General features: G+C 50.3%; 1 protein-coding gene across 1 annotated transcript in view; it reads right to left on the bottom strand.

Annotated features, from left to right (window-relative positions):
• SEZ6 (seizure related 6 homolog) overlaps nt 1-15,800 on the bottom strand; it is a 186,891-nt gene that overhangs the window by 11,441 nt on the left and 159,650 nt on the right. The window contains exons 5-12 of the mRNA XM_061605518.1: nt 11,401-11,593; nt 8,779-8,964; nt 7,180-7,348; nt 4,687-4,853; nt 3,867-4,061; nt 3,176-3,314; nt 2,097-2,293; nt 869-1,063 (exon numbers count right to left, since the gene is read on the bottom strand). Of these exons, the coding sequence (XP_061461502.1) occupies nt 869-1,063; nt 2,097-2,293; nt 3,176-3,314; nt 3,867-4,061; nt 4,687-4,853; nt 7,180-7,348; nt 8,779-8,964; nt 11,401-11,593 (1,441 nt within the window). The remainder of the gene's footprint in view (nt 1-868; nt 1,064-2,096; nt 2,294-3,175; nt 3,315-3,866; nt 4,062-4,686; nt 4,854-7,179; nt 7,349-8,778; nt 8,965-11,400; nt 11,594-15,800) is intronic.

Genomic DNA, 15,800 nt, shown 5'->3' with positions numbered 1-15,800 from the left:
TCCTCCCCCCCAGAAGACCTAATGTGGGTGCAGTACACTTTTTGGTGGTGGGCCTCTGCTGGGGGTGTTTAATGCTGCACCTCCACCTCTGCTCAACCTGTTATGTTTGGATATGAATGCCCGTGAGTCTCCAGCAACCTCTTTTCCTAAGGAGAATACACCCTGGCCAGCGCTGCACCCCTGAACCGCCTCACCGCTCGGAGGACGTGAGTGCAATGTATCTCCAGTTTTAATCTAAATGTTTGTGACAGCGGGCTCAGGGCACACTCCTCTCTCGTCGTCCCTTCCCTCTACCCAAGCTGAGCAGTCTCCTTGACATGGGGAGACAATCAATCAATCAATCAATCAATCAATCAAAAACATTTATATCCCACCTTTGCCTTCACGGAGCTCAAGGTGGTGTACATGATTCTCCCCCTCACTGGTTTATTCTCACAACAACCCTGCGAGGTAGGCTAGGTTGGGAGACAGTGACTGGGCCAAGGTCACCCAGTGAGCTTTGGGGCTGAGTGGGGGGTTTGAACCTTGGGCTCTTAGGTCCTAGCCCAGCACTTTAACCACTATGCAACACTGCAGTATGTGCATCCATAAGGTCAGCCCAGCAGCTCACCTGGTCCATCTGCCTGCTGCCAGAGCGGCCAACCAGATGCCCTGCTGGGAAGCCTGAAAGCAGGACCCAAACGCAACAGCAACTCTCTCCACTTGCAGTCCCCGGCGACTGACATTCAGAGGCAGGCAGAATACAGTCATTGTGGCTAATTCCTGCATGAATTTGTCTAATCCCCTCCTGAAGCTATCCAAGCCTTGACCACCCTCCAGTGGGATCCAGAGTCTACAGGCCCACCTCCTCCGGATCCCGCTCACTCACCCCGCTGGCAGGAGGGCAGGTCTCCGCTCCACATCAAGTCCCAGTGGCACATCAGCAGTTCAGTGCCCACCAGCTCGTAGCCAGGGTAGCAGTGGTACGTGATGACAGTGCCGTGGATGAGCTCCGGGTGAGACATGGTCTTCCAGCCATTGGGGATCTCGGGGAGTTCAGGACAAGTGTCGTTGCGGGGCACCTCTGCGGGAAAGAGGCAGGAAGCTGTGATCAGAGGCTGACCCAGAGAGGGAGTGAAGGGAGAGGGTCAAGGTCATCCCCTCTCCGGCCCACTTTGCCCCGTGGCAAGCACGATGGGCACCCCTCCCGTCACACATTCAAACTGCCCCATGGCTCAGTGTAATTAGTTTTAAACTGGTTTCAATAGTGTATTTGATAGGGAAGGTAACAACAAGAATAACAAGAATGGCATAAATAGAGCCCTGCTGGATCAGGCCCAGGGCCTGTCTCATGGGTGGGGAACTCTTTGCACCCCGAGGGCCGCATCCCTTCATGGCAGTGACGGGCGGGGCCTGGTGCCAAAGTGGGCGGAGCAACCAATGCAACTGTCGCCTTTGTACCTGCCATTCTAGCCACACAAACATCTCTGCATCCAGGAAGAGACATAACCACAGTTCAAGGGGAGAGCGCCAAGGGCCAAGCAGAGAGGCTTGGAGGCCACATTTGGCCCCCCAAAGTTGAGGCTCCTCACCCCTGACCTACCTAGACCAGCATCCTGTTTTCTACAGTGGCCAATCTCTCTCCCTCTCTCTCTCACACACACACACAACCCAAGAATGCCCTCCCTGTTGAAACACAGGAGGCTCGACCTGCATTCCCCTGCACTCGAGTTTCCAGTCTTATTGTTTGGTTTTAACTGTTATAATTGTTATGGTTTTAACTGGTTTGTTTTATTTTATATTTTAATTAATGAAGCTTTAACGTTTTAATTGTAATTTGGTGTTTTAATTATGCATGTGCTTAATTGATTTAATTAATTATGTATGTATTTAATTGTGCTGTAAACCACTAAGAAGCCACTTTGGCATATAAAGGTTTTTTAAATCAATCAATCAATCAATCAATCAATCATAAGTAAATCCTATGTATATCCTGTCAAGCCTTTCAATTTCTGATTTACTTTTCTCTAGCCTCTGCCATCTCCAAAGGAAACTAAACGAGAGAAAGTGAAACCTGGTGATTTAAAAAACAAAAAAATGGACACTGCGGTGTTTACCTGCAAAGTGGATGATGAAGCCTTGCTGGTAACCCAGGGCGCTGCTGCCTGGATCCGACTGAAACTGGATGGTGACATCAGCCATGGAGGTATAGAGCTTGAAACGCCCATGCGGGCCCGAGTATTGACCCAGGATGCGCGCCGTCAAGTCGTCCCCATCGTAGAACGTCAGCACGTCACCCTTGCCAAGGCGTAACCTGAAAAGAAGACAGTGCCTGTTTGACAAGAGTGTGATGGGCACCAGCTAATTTACCCAGATCTGCTGGGATTGGGATTGGGAGGTTTGGATCCAGAGGATCTTCAGCTATCCTGGGTGAGCTGGGGATGCTCCCAAGTCTCATTAGCTGGTATGGCCAATGGTCAGATATATGATGGGAGTTGTGGTCCTCTAGCAACATCAGGAGGGCCACAGGTTCCCCAGCCTTGTTAGTCAAAGATGCCTGCCACAACAACTGCAGGGGGCCTAATTTGGCCTGGCACGAGTCCCAAACACCACCCACCTTCCTTCATACCTTGAGATCATATGTGATGTCAGGTGTGTGGAGTAGGTAAGGACACTATTGCAAAGAAAAAATCAGGAGCTTAAAGAGAGCTTCCAACTGTTCCTTTGCATGCAGGACTTCCTTGATCAACACTGACAGCAAGCCCTGCTGTGATCAGCTGGACTAGGGAGTTCCCCACCCTGATCTTTAAAAAAAAAGCCCAAGAATGTGAATTTCTTGCTTCAGAAATATTACCCATGTGCAGACTTAAAAATCAATAGATTAGAAGTCGATTCTCTTGACTAAAACTCACACGATTAAATCGACTGCGATTTCTTTAACTGGCTTAAAACTCTGCGAGAACTTCCAGGCCCCTTCGATTTCATATTGAGATAGGAGAGCCAGGTGTAAAAATCAATCATTCAGACAAAGAACGATCCACGAAAGTCCTCAACGGCAGAACAGGCAGAGGATAACAATGTGTATGTTACAACAGCTGTGAAGGCGGATGATGGCTGCAGCGGATAAAAGACTTCCAATCATCGTAAAAATCAGTATAACTAAATAATGAAAAAAGCAAAACAGTGGCACACTCACACTTGGACATCCAGCATGATCCGCTTGTCCTCTTCCACGTGGAGACCCCAGATGCAATCCTGACCCTTTCCGTAGGGCTCCGGCCAGTTAGGGGACAAAACCACACCGCTGGCGTCAGTGATCTCCCCACTGCAAACCGCTGCAGGCGAGGTGTGGAAATAAATCAGTGTGGTGCCCCATAGATGGGGAACTGCCAGGTGTTCAGAGCTGTGGCCTTTGTGGGGTCCAGCATGGCAGAGCTGGGCAGAATTACCACTCAGCAATTTGATATTTTGGATACTTGTTTTATATTATTAGTAGTAGTAGTATTAATTTTATTTAGACAATTTATATACCACTTAGTAACAACTGTCTCTAAACAGTGTACATCAGACTCAACGATAAAGATAAAACCAGTTAAACAATGTAAAATTAGAAATGACTTGTTTCAATGTATGTTTTAGAGCAGGAGTGGCGCATCTTTTTCGGCCGGAGGGCCACGTCCCCTCCTAGGCAACCTTCGGGGGGCCAGAGGCAAAAGTGGGTGGAGCAATTGATGTAAATTTTACCTTTGTACAGTAGGCTCTTTTCTACATGTAGTCATGCATCCCTATCTTTGATCCTCTGGCCCTGCCCACCACTTGCATGTGGCCCCCAAGAAGGTTGTCGAGAACAGAATGTGGCCCTTGGGCTGCTCCCACACTGTACCCACCTCGGCAGGCTGGCTCTGTCTCGTTCCACTGGGGGTTGGTGGGGTCGACACACTCAATGATGACCGACCCTTGCTCCAGGGTGTAGCCGGCCTCACAGGCAAACTCCACAGTGGTGCCCACGGCATACGTCGCATCGCTGGTGGTGAAGTTCCCGTACTTGACAAACGGCTCGTAGCAGTGCCCAGGTTCAAAGGCTGCAGTGGGCACAGTAGGAGGGAGAGGATGAATCCCAGTGCTGACAGCATGACATAGCGTTCTGGGGGCATTAGGCAGTATCATAAGGCAGGGGGTCACTAGCATAATGCCTGTGGGCACGTTGGCACCCTCAAAGTCTTCCCCTGGTACCTACAATGCCTCTGACCCACTCACTGCTCCCTTGGTCATAAGGTGATAAGAGTGCTTACCTTTTTATCTTCTGGAAAGGGCATAGAGTTGAAGGAGGAAGTTGGAAAGAGTGGCTCTCTTTCCTACTTCCTCGTTCAGCTCCATTGCTTCTCAAGGCTCAGATTAATTGTACCAGAGCTGGCTTTTACTCAAATCCCCTGGAAGAACAGTGTGTCTATGTGTGCACACACATGTACACACACTCTCCTTCTGCCTCTTGGGGTATGGGGAGAGAAGTGACGTGAAGGTGGTGGGGTCCAAGGCACCCCCTGAAAAATCCAAAATTGCCGTCGTGTCGAAAAAGCAGGGCAGCCCTGTGCTAAAGGAACGCGACAGGAGGAGCTAGGGACGGAGCAGCAAGAGCACAGGACTCGGAGATTTCCTGGCCGCAGACCTGGGGAGGTGTTTCCCGCCCCCCTTGCCCTGCCGACTTACCCTCATAACGCAACGCCATCCCAGCGGCCACCCCGCTGCTGTCGGTGGTCAGCTCAACGAAGAAGCCACGTGTGGTGCTGACCAGACCTTCGATGGGCAGGTATTCGACCTCGTAGGAGTCGTACACCGGCGGAGCCTCAATGTTGTTTCCATTCCGGATGATCAGCCTGGAAGGGAGAAGGGAAGGTTGCCTCAATGAGGACGGCAAAGGCCTTTGGACTTTGGCAGAGCTGGGGGCGCGAGCGGAGGACATGGAAGGGAACCTGCATTCCAGCGGAACGGGAGCAGGTTGAGCAGGTGGGCCAGGAAAGATCTGGAGATCCTTAGACAGGTCTGCAGCCCAGGGGGTCGCAGGTTCGGGTCCTAACAAAACTGCTACCTAAACCCATAGCTTTGAGAGAGGACATAGCTCCGTGGCACGCAGAAGGTCCCAGGTCCAACCCCCAATGGCATCTCCAAACAGAGTTGTTTTTATTATTATTATTATTATTATTATTATTATTATTATTATTATTATTATATCCCACCCTTCCTCCCAGCAGGAGCCCAGGACAACAGAAGAAAGAGTTGAGAAAGATCCTTCTCGGAAACCCCAAACATCATAAGAACATAAGAACATCAGAAGAGCCTGCTGGATCAGGCCAGTGGCCCATCTAGTCCAGCATCCTGTTCTCACAGTGGCCAACCAGGTGCCTGGGGGAAGCCTGCAAGCAGGACCCGAGTGCAAGAACACTCTCCCTTCCTGAGGCTTCTGGCAACTGGTTTTCAGAAGCATGCTGCCTCTGACTAGGGTGGCAGAGCACAGCCATCATGGCTAGTAGCCATTGATAGCCCTGTCCTCCATGAATTTGTCTAATTTTCTTTTAAAGCCATCCAAGCTGGTGGCTATTACCGCATCTTGTGGGAGCAAATTCCATAGTTTGACTATGCGCTGAGTAAAGAAGTACTTCCTTTTGTCTGTCCTGAATCTTCCAACATTCAGCTTCTTGGAATGTCCACGAGTTCTAGTATTATGAGAGAGGGAGAAGAACTTTTCTCTATCCACTTTCTCAATGCCATGCATAATTTTATACACTTCTATCATGTCTCCTCTGACCCGCCTTTTCACTGCTCACTCCTAATTCTAGGTCATTAATGAACAAGTTGAAAAGTACAGGTCCCAATACCGATCCTTGAGGGACTCCACTTTCTACAGCCCTCCATTGGGAGATCTGTCCGTTTATTCCTACTCTCTGCTTTCTGCTTCTTAACCAATTCCTTATCCACAAGAGGACCTCTCCTCTTATTCCATGACTGCTAAGCTTCCTCAGAAGCCTTTGGTGAGGTACCTTGTCAAACGCTTTTTGAAAGTCTAAGTACACTATGTCCACTGGATCACCTCTATCTATATGCTTGTTGACACTCTCAAAGAATTCTAATAGGTTACTGAGACAGGACTTTCCCTTGCAGAAGCCATGCTGGCTCTGCTTCAGCAAGGCTTGTTCTTCTATGTGCTTAGTTAATCTAGCTTTAATAATACTTTCTACCAGTTTTCCAGGGACAGAAGTTAAGCTAACTGGCCTGTAATTTCCGGGATCCCAAACATCTGCTGCCCATCAGTGCAGACCAGGGCTGGGGAACCTTTTCTTCAGCCGGAGGGCCGCATTCCTTCATGGGGAACCTATTGGGGTCCGCATGCCACAGATGGGCGTGGCCAGAAGCAAAAGCGGGCAAATCAATGGGCATAACCATGACCTTTGCACAGTAGGCCACCTTCCAACCGTACAAAGAGTCAGAGGGTTTTTTACGCCAGTTCTTTCCTTCTGGGGAAGCAAGAGGCATGATGACTATTCAGGGACACCTCCCAGCCAGACCAAAGGACTCAAGAGGGCGTGAAGAAAGGCTGGCAAGGGGCGTGGCCTGCAGAGAGGGGTGTGGCCTAGGAAGAACCCACAGCCTCTCCAGGAAAGGAATCTGGTTGGCAGGTGATGGGGAAGCCTTATTTGGACCCTGGATAGCCTGTCAGAGGAGACTTAGTCCACTGGGGAAGGGCCATAGCTCAGTGGTAGATCATCTGCTGTGCCTGCAGAAGGACCGGGTTCAATCCCCAGCAGCATCTCTCCAGGAAGGGCTGGGAATGTCCCCCTGCCTGAAACCTTGGACAGCCTCTGCTGCCAGCCAGTGCAGACCAAACTGAGCTGGGAGGACCCATGGTCTGGCTCAGGGAGAGGCAGCTGCCAGTGTTGCTACTGGAAAATAAGAGTCAAGGAATACATGACAGGGTTTGTTTTTCTTTTTGGGGGAGAGGGAGCAAAGTAGGAAGTGGCTGAACCCCCCTCCCCACGGCACATTGCAAAGGCCGCCACGCATTGTTAGCAAACTCCTCTGGGCACACTTGCAGGGATGGGAAGGGCAGTTCTGGATGAGCTCAGCCTGGCTGTGCTGGGAACCGCTGCCTCACAGGCCTGCTGTCCCAAAAAGTGGAGACCTCCCCTCCCTGCCCCACAAGCCCACCTGTCATCATCCTCAGCCAACGAGACCTTCTCAAAATGGAGGTGCAGCCGCTGCCCGGGCGGAGCCTCCAGCAGCCAATGGCAAGTCAGGTTGTTGCTGTAGTTGGCAGGAAAGCCCGGAGAGACGATGCGCCCGGTCGTGGCGCTCCGGATCACTCCACCGCAAGACGCTGCCATGGGAAAGGGTCATCAGTGGGGTGGGATGCGGCCTGAGGTCAAGGAGAAGGCATAGCCCACGTCCTCAACAGTATCACAGTTTATTGATTATTATTTTTATTTTTGTTGTTGTACGTTGCTTTGGGTCGCTTCTGCAGGGAAAGCGACTTCTTAGTAGCAGTTGTACTTGTGGTTGCAGTATTTGTTACCCACTCCTCACCATAAGGTCCCAGGGCGGGTTACGACAAGTAGTAGCAGTAGTAGTAGTAGCAGTAGTAGTAGTAGCAGTAGCAGTAGTAGCAGTAGTATTTATTAAATTTAGATACCGCCCGACTAGCAATAGCTCTCTGGGCAATGTAAAATGCAATGTAAAAAATTAGTCAAAACCGTTTTTATTCAGAAAAATAGGCTGGGGTACTAAAAAGATATATGGCACTCGACAAAGGGGAGGTGCAATGGCCCACCTAGCCCAGCATCCTGTTCCCCCAGGGGCCAACCAGACGCACCTCTGTGGGGAGGGGATTCCACAGCTTAGGGGCTGCCACAGAGAAGGCCCTCTCTTGGGTCACCACCCTTCAAACTTCCAAAGGGCTCCCTCTGTGAGGAGGGAGGCGTTCCTGGAGATGTATGGAATCAGAACTGTTTCAGGCTTTAAACACGAATGTGAACGCCTCGAATTGGGCCTGGGAACGAACTGGCAGCCAGGGTCACAACTTCAGAAGAGGGCTAACGTGAGTTTGAAACTGAAGGGCTGTAGCTGTGGTAGAGCCACTGCTTTGCATACAGAAGGCCCCGGGTTCAAATCTGCAGATAAGGCTATGAGAGACCCCCGTTGGAAACTCTGGAGGGTCACTGCCAAGTCAGTGCAGAGAATGCTGAGCGGTGGAATCCGCTCCGGGTCTTAGTCCAAACTTTCACGGAGCTGTCCAAGCTGCTGAAACCTAATTTAGTCTGTACATTCAAGGAGCTATCACCTTGGACAGCTCCTTGAAAACTCGGACTAAAAGAGGTTCAGCACCTTGGCCAGCCTCTTAAACGATTGGACTAAGACCCGGAGCGGATTCCACCGCCCCACTGACATGGAGCCACCAGCCTCCACTGGAGCTAGGAGGACTAGTGACTCAGTGCTATGGCGATTGGGCCATGTCTTCCCTGTCTAGCTTCGGGGGCACGGGGCCAGCTGTGGGGTGCACATATTGCTCTATCTCTATATTGTATTTTATGTATTTTAATTTATTTTAATGTTTTGTGGTTTTATCGTTTACAGTTTTATTATGTATGTGTTTCATTTTATTTTTGTAAGCCGCCCTGAGTGCCCTATTACAGAGCGGAAGGGCGGGACAGAAATATTTTAAATAAAGTAATAAATAAAAAAAAATCTATCCACTTGCCTAAGGGTAAGACAACCCCCATCCCACCCCCGGCATCCACCAGCTTCACTCACCAACACAGGTTGGCTCCCGGGCACTCCAAAAGGGGTGTGTGGCATTGAGGCAAGTGAGGCAGTGGTGGCCCACCAGCTGGTAGCCGGTGGCACAGGAGAAGCAGGCGTGGCCACCAGGGTGCACACTGGTGACAGAGACTTCCCCATAGGCTGGGCGTGCAGGGAAGAGGCAGCTGAGCAAGTAGGCTAGGAGAAAAAGGGAGAGAGAGAGAGAGAGCACAGATCAGAAGATCAGCAGAGCCCAGCTGGATGCGTCCAGTGGCCCATCTAGTCCAGCATCCTGTTCTCATAGTGGCCACCTGGATGCCCTGGTGGGAAGCCCACAAGTGGGACGTGAGCGCTCTAGTTTCCTGAGGTTTCCGGCAACTGGTATTCAGAAGCCTACTGCCTCGGACAGTGGAGGCACAGCATAGCCATCGTGGCTAGTAGCCCTGGACAACCTTATCCTCCATGGCTTTTTCTCATCCTCCAAGTTGGTGGCCTCCTGTGGGAGCGAATTCCCGAGTTTAAGGACTTGCTTTTGTCTGTCCTGAATCTTCCAGCATTCAGCTTTTGAGCATCTGGAGAAGTGGCTACAAATTCCCCGTGGAAAGATTTTCACAGAGCCACATCATACATTTAAAGCACATCCAATGCACATTTAAAGCACATGGCTTCCCCTGAAAAATCACGGGGACTGTGGTTTTCTGCTCATAGAGCTACAAATTCCCAGAACCTTTAACAAACTACAGTTCCTGTGATCCTTCGAGGGAAGTCATGTGCTTTAAATGTGCATTGGATGTGCTTTAAATGTATGGCATAGGCTTGGAGGTGCCACGTTGATTGACTGATTTCAACTTCCAAGCTGCTTTTCTATATATAAAGAAACCACCGAAAGATACGGCAGAGAACACAGTCCATGGACCAGGAGCAACATCTTTTCTTTCAAAAGGAGAGGCATACTAGAAGGTGGCACAACACCTCAACTGAATCTATCAGCACACAGAGTGAAAGAAAGGGCCAACCAATGAGGAGACTGGCATGACATGGCACTACCTCACAGGGCTGTTGGAAGGCGTATCCAACCCTTGGAAGTTAGGGATCCCACTAATTACGAGGAAGGAGTGTGTGTGTGTGTGTGTTTGGGGGCTTCAGAGTCCGTGACGGGGTGTGTCAATATTGCCAAAGGAAGGAAGACAGGTATACGCACATATATATAATATATATATATATGTGGCAGGCCCCCGTGCTCTGTGCAAATTATGTTAATTGCTGGAACCAATTATCTCCCCATTAAGCATCTCTTCGGTGGGTGCCCGCTTTAACCTGCCAGCATCGGCGATTAGCTACGACAGCGATTAGCAAGCTCCCAATTAGCTAATTGCGCTCAGCTGCAGGGGGAAATCCTGGTGCTACTAGAGCACCCGAGTGCTGGCAACAGGGTGAGATGGTGGAACATTTGGGGCACTGCCTGCACACAACAAACACAAGACAGACACACAAGCATTTGGTAGGAGCAGAATGCTCCCCGGCTCCCGCGGCCTTCACCTGCCACCGATGGAGGACGTGGAACAAATGCCAAAAGAGCCCTGATGGATGCGCCTCTGGGAAGCCTGTGAAGATGACGCTCTTCCTATTTCTCATGCCCAGCATGTGCTGCTCAGAGATAGACTGCCTCTTGAAGTGGAGGTTCCATTGCAACAAGGGCAGGAAGCATTTTTCAGCACGAGGACCACATTCCTTCTGGGCAACCGTTGGGGGGGGGACATGACAGTGGTGGGCGGGGCCAGAGGCAAAGGTGGGTGGAGCAATGAATGCAAATATTACCTTTGTACGCTAGGCTAGTTTCCACAGACACTCACTCGCCCCGCTCGGTCCCCATCTAGGCAAGCACACACCTGAGCCAGCCAGAAACACTCTGAGGGTGTGAAGCAAGGCCAGTGAGGTGTGTGGCTTGGGGAGAGGCTCAGGGGCTGGCAACGGAAAGGCCCTGAGGGCCACATTCAGCTCCTCAGACTGAGGTTCCCCACCCCGCATTTAAATATCATGGCTGTTGGAGAGAGAGAAATGAGGGACTTTAAGAGGTTAGAGATTCAGCGGCTTTCAGCTTCCCTCTCCTATTTTTGAGCAGGCCATAAATTGCTGACACACTTTCAAGCTTATCTCCGCAGCCTTAATGGCTAGAAACTCGTTCTGCAATTCCCCGTTTGGGTTTTGAAAAGATGGCTGCAGTTCTCAGGAAGTAGCCTCCTTCCCTCCCCTCACAGCGTCTGCACTTGTGACTGTCGAATCGCAAAACAAATCCAGCTCTGGAGGGAGATAGGAATTATAGCTCTGTGATAGAGCCACTGCTTTGTACAGAGAAGGTCCGAGGTTCAATCCCTGGCAGCATTTCCAGTTACAAAGGAATCAGGTAGCAGGTGATGGGGAAAGACCCTTCTCTGCGCCAGACCTTGGAGCGCTGCTGCCAGTCAGAGCAGACCATACTAGGTTATTTGTGCACAGGGGGTGGTTCATCCAGTCTCACTTCTGAAGCAAAGTCATTCAGAATAATCCAGCTGCATGTCCCCCTCTAGTGGTAGGTGAAGGGTCTGCAGCCGCTGCTTGGATCGCGTGCCCTCCCCGCCCTCCACCGACACTCACCTTCAAAATGGAAGTGGAAGCTTCCTGGATTGGCAGGCGCTGGGCTTTGGAACCGCACGGCCACCTGGTTCGTCGGGCCACGGATCACCTGCCCGCGCATCAGGAATGACTCGTTGGCCAGGGCGATGGGCTCCGCGCCGCCCAGTGTCTCCACGGTGACTGTCTCTCCTTCCACAAGGCTGATGTTCTGGACCTGCACAGGGGGAAGAAGGAAGCCAGGCTATGAGCAAGCCGGCAGGTGTGTTCCCGTCGGGCTTTGTAAGGGCTGGAGCCTGGGACGGCGGCTGCAGGAAGGACTCCTGCTGACCTGAAGGTGCCTCTCTCCAGTTGTGCCTCTTTAACCTGCAGGGACCTCGTGGGTCCTTGTTTACAGGAACTGCCCCGGGGGCGCAAAAGCAGAGGAAGCTGGAAGGGGGATGACTTCCAGGAGAAGAGCATCCGTCAACGGTTTGAAAGGCGATAGCTAGGTTCCCCCTCCACGCTCAGTAGGGATGGAAGGACCTGTCCGTCACGGGCCTCTCAGGGGTTCGTTTTCCCAGTCTGAAATTCGGTTCTCCACAGTCCTGCAGTGATTTGCAAATTCCTTAAAAAGAAAAAACCCTCACGAAAACTCTCCAGCATTCTAGTGTGAATTTCTTTGAATTTGTTATTTAATTTTTGTCAATTGTGTTGTTCTACTGATGTATTTCTATACTTGTGTTTTTCTTGTAAGCCGCCTCGAGGGCCTTTTGGCCAGAAGGCGGGGTATAAACAAACACCACCACCACCACATTTTGTATGTACTTTTGACTAACAGTTTCCCCTAGCATCAATGCTTTTTGTATTTTCAAGAATATAGTCATGTTTACGCACACTTTCCCCTAGTCTATGCATTTTTGTAAACAGTGCTCAGTTGGAGCATTGCAAAATTCGTATCCGTGTGAATCTCGAAGGATGGCTGCACTACGGTCCTCACGTTGCTGTGGAAAGTGAAAATTTGATCAATTTGGCTTTAAACGCCTGTCAGAGATGGCATGTCTCTGAATACCAATTGCCGGAAACCGCAGGAGGGGAAGAGGTGCTGCTCTTGAACTCAGGTCCTGCTTGCCGGCATCCCACTGGGGCGCCTGGATGGCCACTGTGAGGCAGGCCTAGATGGGCTCCCTTTGGGTTCATCCAGCAGGTTGTCCTTACATCCTTAAGAATTTCAAGTGCTCGTTTACAAATGGAAACATTTGCTTCCGTATTCATTTTAAGCCATGTGGGGGGAAGAGTAAAGACTCCACCCTAGGTTAGCCAAAGATATTTTGCTGCCCATGGCTAAAGACAAGATGGCTCCCCTCCATCCTTCTTATGTACAGGAGTTGTCAACAAGACTGACAGATGAATTTTACTTCCACGCTCCTCCATGCCCCACGAAAGTAGGGTACAGGCATTTGGGGTCACATAATCCTAAAGTTTCCCTTCTCCCCCCTCAAGCGTTCTGCACATGCTCAGAGGAACTCAAGTTGGGCTCAAGTTGCAGGAAGCCAGATTGCGACTGAACTTCAGGAAAAAATTTCTAACTGTTAGAGCGGTATGACAATGGAACCAATGACCTAGGGCAGTGGTGGGCTCTCCGACACTGGAGGCATTCAAGAGGCAGCTGGACAGGCACCTCTTGGGGATGCTTTGATTTGGATTCCTGCATTGAGCAGGGGGCTGGACTTGATGGCCTTATAGGCCCCTTCCAACTCTACGATTCTATGATTCTATAACTCTAGGAGCAATTCAAATGTCTTAGGATAGAGCTGGTCAGCCTCCTGCGCCTTCCACCCCATGGCACGAGCATGCACTGGGGGTCAGCATGCCAACTTCCAAGCCATTTCCCAATCAGAGATTCTCCCCCCCCCCACTCTGTGCCCAGGCCCATAACTGCCACGTCCTGTTGCTGTGGCGGAGGCATAACTTATCTTGATAAACGAGTCACTGTTGCCGTCTCTCATTAAAGCGGTGATTGTATATTAATTACGGTAATTAACCGGCACTGCTTGGTGATAAACGGCCAGAGTCAGGAGCCTTCTTGCACTAATTACACCAAAGGTGCTAGAAATGCATCAGTGGAAGAATGTGTGCGTGCGGGGGGGTGCGGGGGAGTCCAAGCGTGCAGAGAAAGGGAATCCGCAAACCTTATGGCAGGCCCCGGCAATGAGTGGGGTAATCTCCCTCCCCAAGGGGTCTACAGGGATGTGGAGTGATTTATGGGGCTGGACACAAGGAAAGGGCCATGGGTCAGTCACCCCTCACCTCCTCTGCAGTTGGTGCATGGACTGCTTGTGGAACAGGCAGTTGTTGCATTCTACAAACAAAGGATAGAATCCTAGAATTGGAAGGGACCTTAGAGGTCATGTAGTCCAACCCCCGTTCAAGGGACGATTGGCAATGCAGGTTGGGCAAAAGTGAATGGGGGGGAGGGCAAGACCATAGCTTGCTGACAGCATCTGCTTTGCATGCAGAAGGTCCCAGGTTCAATTTCTGACGGCATCCCCAAGAAGGGCTAGGGAAAAGACTCCCTGCCTGAAACCCTGGAGAGCTGCTGCCAGTCAGTGTAGATAATACAGAGCTAGCTGGACCACTGACTCAGTATAAGCCAGCTTCCTATATCTCCAGCCACAAAGGCTGCTCAGGATGCTTAGAGCGTATCAAGGTGGGGCATCGCTTAGGGGGTGTTTCTGGGACAAGATTTATGTTTTGGAGACACATTATTTTTTGCCATTAATCTGGGTTACGTTCTTGCATTGTAATGATCAGACCTTACTAGGAATTTTCAGCGGACTGTTTAATTGTATTGTCTGTTTGTTAATATGAGAGGTCCTTAATTCACTGTTTATGTGACTATTGAAGTCTTATGTCTTGTACCCATCGGCAGATTATGTAAAATGCTTCAGTGCTGTCGAGCCGCCTTGAACGTGGTTTACGATGGAAAGGAGGCATACAAATAATGATGACAAATTTTTAATATACATTCCCTGTTTTTCAAGATTCTTATTTAAGGACATTGGAAGATTTAGGGGAGGGGGTTTAGGGGAGGAGAGGGGGAAAGTGAAAAAAATCAGAAACTGACGTTTTTTAAAAAACGAATCAAATCCAGATCTCTCTCTGCAAAGCGAACACTGAAAGGTCATGATGTCATGCATGGGGCCTTATGATGTCACAGGGCTGCCGATTCAACACATGAGACAAACATCTAATTCCTAGGCAGGGTCAAGGACATGGTGTCCCCGTGGTGGTCGCTGGACTCCAACCTCCAGAAGCTCCAGCAGCCAGCATGGCCAATGGTCAGGGATGATGATGGGAGTCGGAGTACAGCAACACCTGGAAGGCCACAGGCTAGTTAAGAGAAAAACTTGACCACCTCGTTACCACTTCCTTATTTGTCAGAGCAAGGAGAGACCACGCTGGGCGCAGATAAAGTCACTAGGGATGGAGGGGAAGACTTTGCCGAATTTTGCAATGCAATTCTCCAGCCAGTAACATCTACAAGCATGCCTAGGCTGGGGGGAAGTGTGCGTAGGAATTCACATGCTGGTGAAAATGGCATGCACACATGCATTATATTCAGGAATTTGCAAAAAAAGAAGAAGTATATATTCTGGGAAATTGCATACAAACATGTGCATATGATGAGAAACACAAAAAATGTGGATGTGGACTTTTTTAAAAAAAAGCAAATTGATGTTAAAGTGCGGAGAACTGAACGTAAGATTGGAACAACAAGAAACTGAGAGTAAGCAAAACGGAGAGATTTGCCCATCTCTAGAGGTTATTGCTCTTGCTCCAAAAAAAGTCTCGGAGGTCCCCCCCCTTCCTGCCCCCCCGTGTTCCCCCTCCACAGAGCCAGGCTCTAGGTCTCTGGATTCTCTTCTGTTCATTGCTAGAAAGTTTCATTCCCCAGAGTAACCCAAAGGGATGTAAAACGGACTCAGGTGGTGTTTCAGGGAACTGCTGATTTAGCTCCAAGACCAGCAAAAAAATCTCATGGAGACGCAATTTTGCAGACGACGCTCTCCTAGGAATTTGCAAGTCTTTTTTACCCCCTGCTGCTATTCACCCCGAGAGCATCCAGAACCCTCCCCCCCCCGGGTATAACCACAGCGGGCGCAGCACATTCATGTCCCGCTGCCCTCGGTGCAGGCCAGCAAAACCTTCTTCCGCATGGGCCTAATGAAGCCCCAGGGGGCAACAGGGAGAAAACAGGTATTGTCAAAATGTCGGCCAAATGTCACATCTATCGATTTGACATTTGCTGCGGTGCGCACCGGAGCCAGTATGGCTGGCTGCATCTCTCAGACGAGATGTCTGTATTTGTAACTTTTCATTAAAATGCAGCTGGGCCTCCTCTCTCCAACCCCTCTGCCACTCCCCCACAGGCTGGCAGGGGT

The sequence above is a fragment of the Rhineura floridana genome, chromosome 21 (genome assembly GCF_030035675.1).
Source record: "Rhineura floridana isolate rRhiFlo1 chromosome 21, rRhiFlo1.hap2, whole genome shotgun sequence".
NCBI lineage: Eukaryota > Metazoa > Chordata > Lepidosauria > Squamata > Rhineuridae > Rhineura > Rhineura floridana.
The sequence above is the reverse complement of the archived record's forward strand: the minus strand, read 5'-3'. Positions and strand labels throughout refer to the sequence as shown.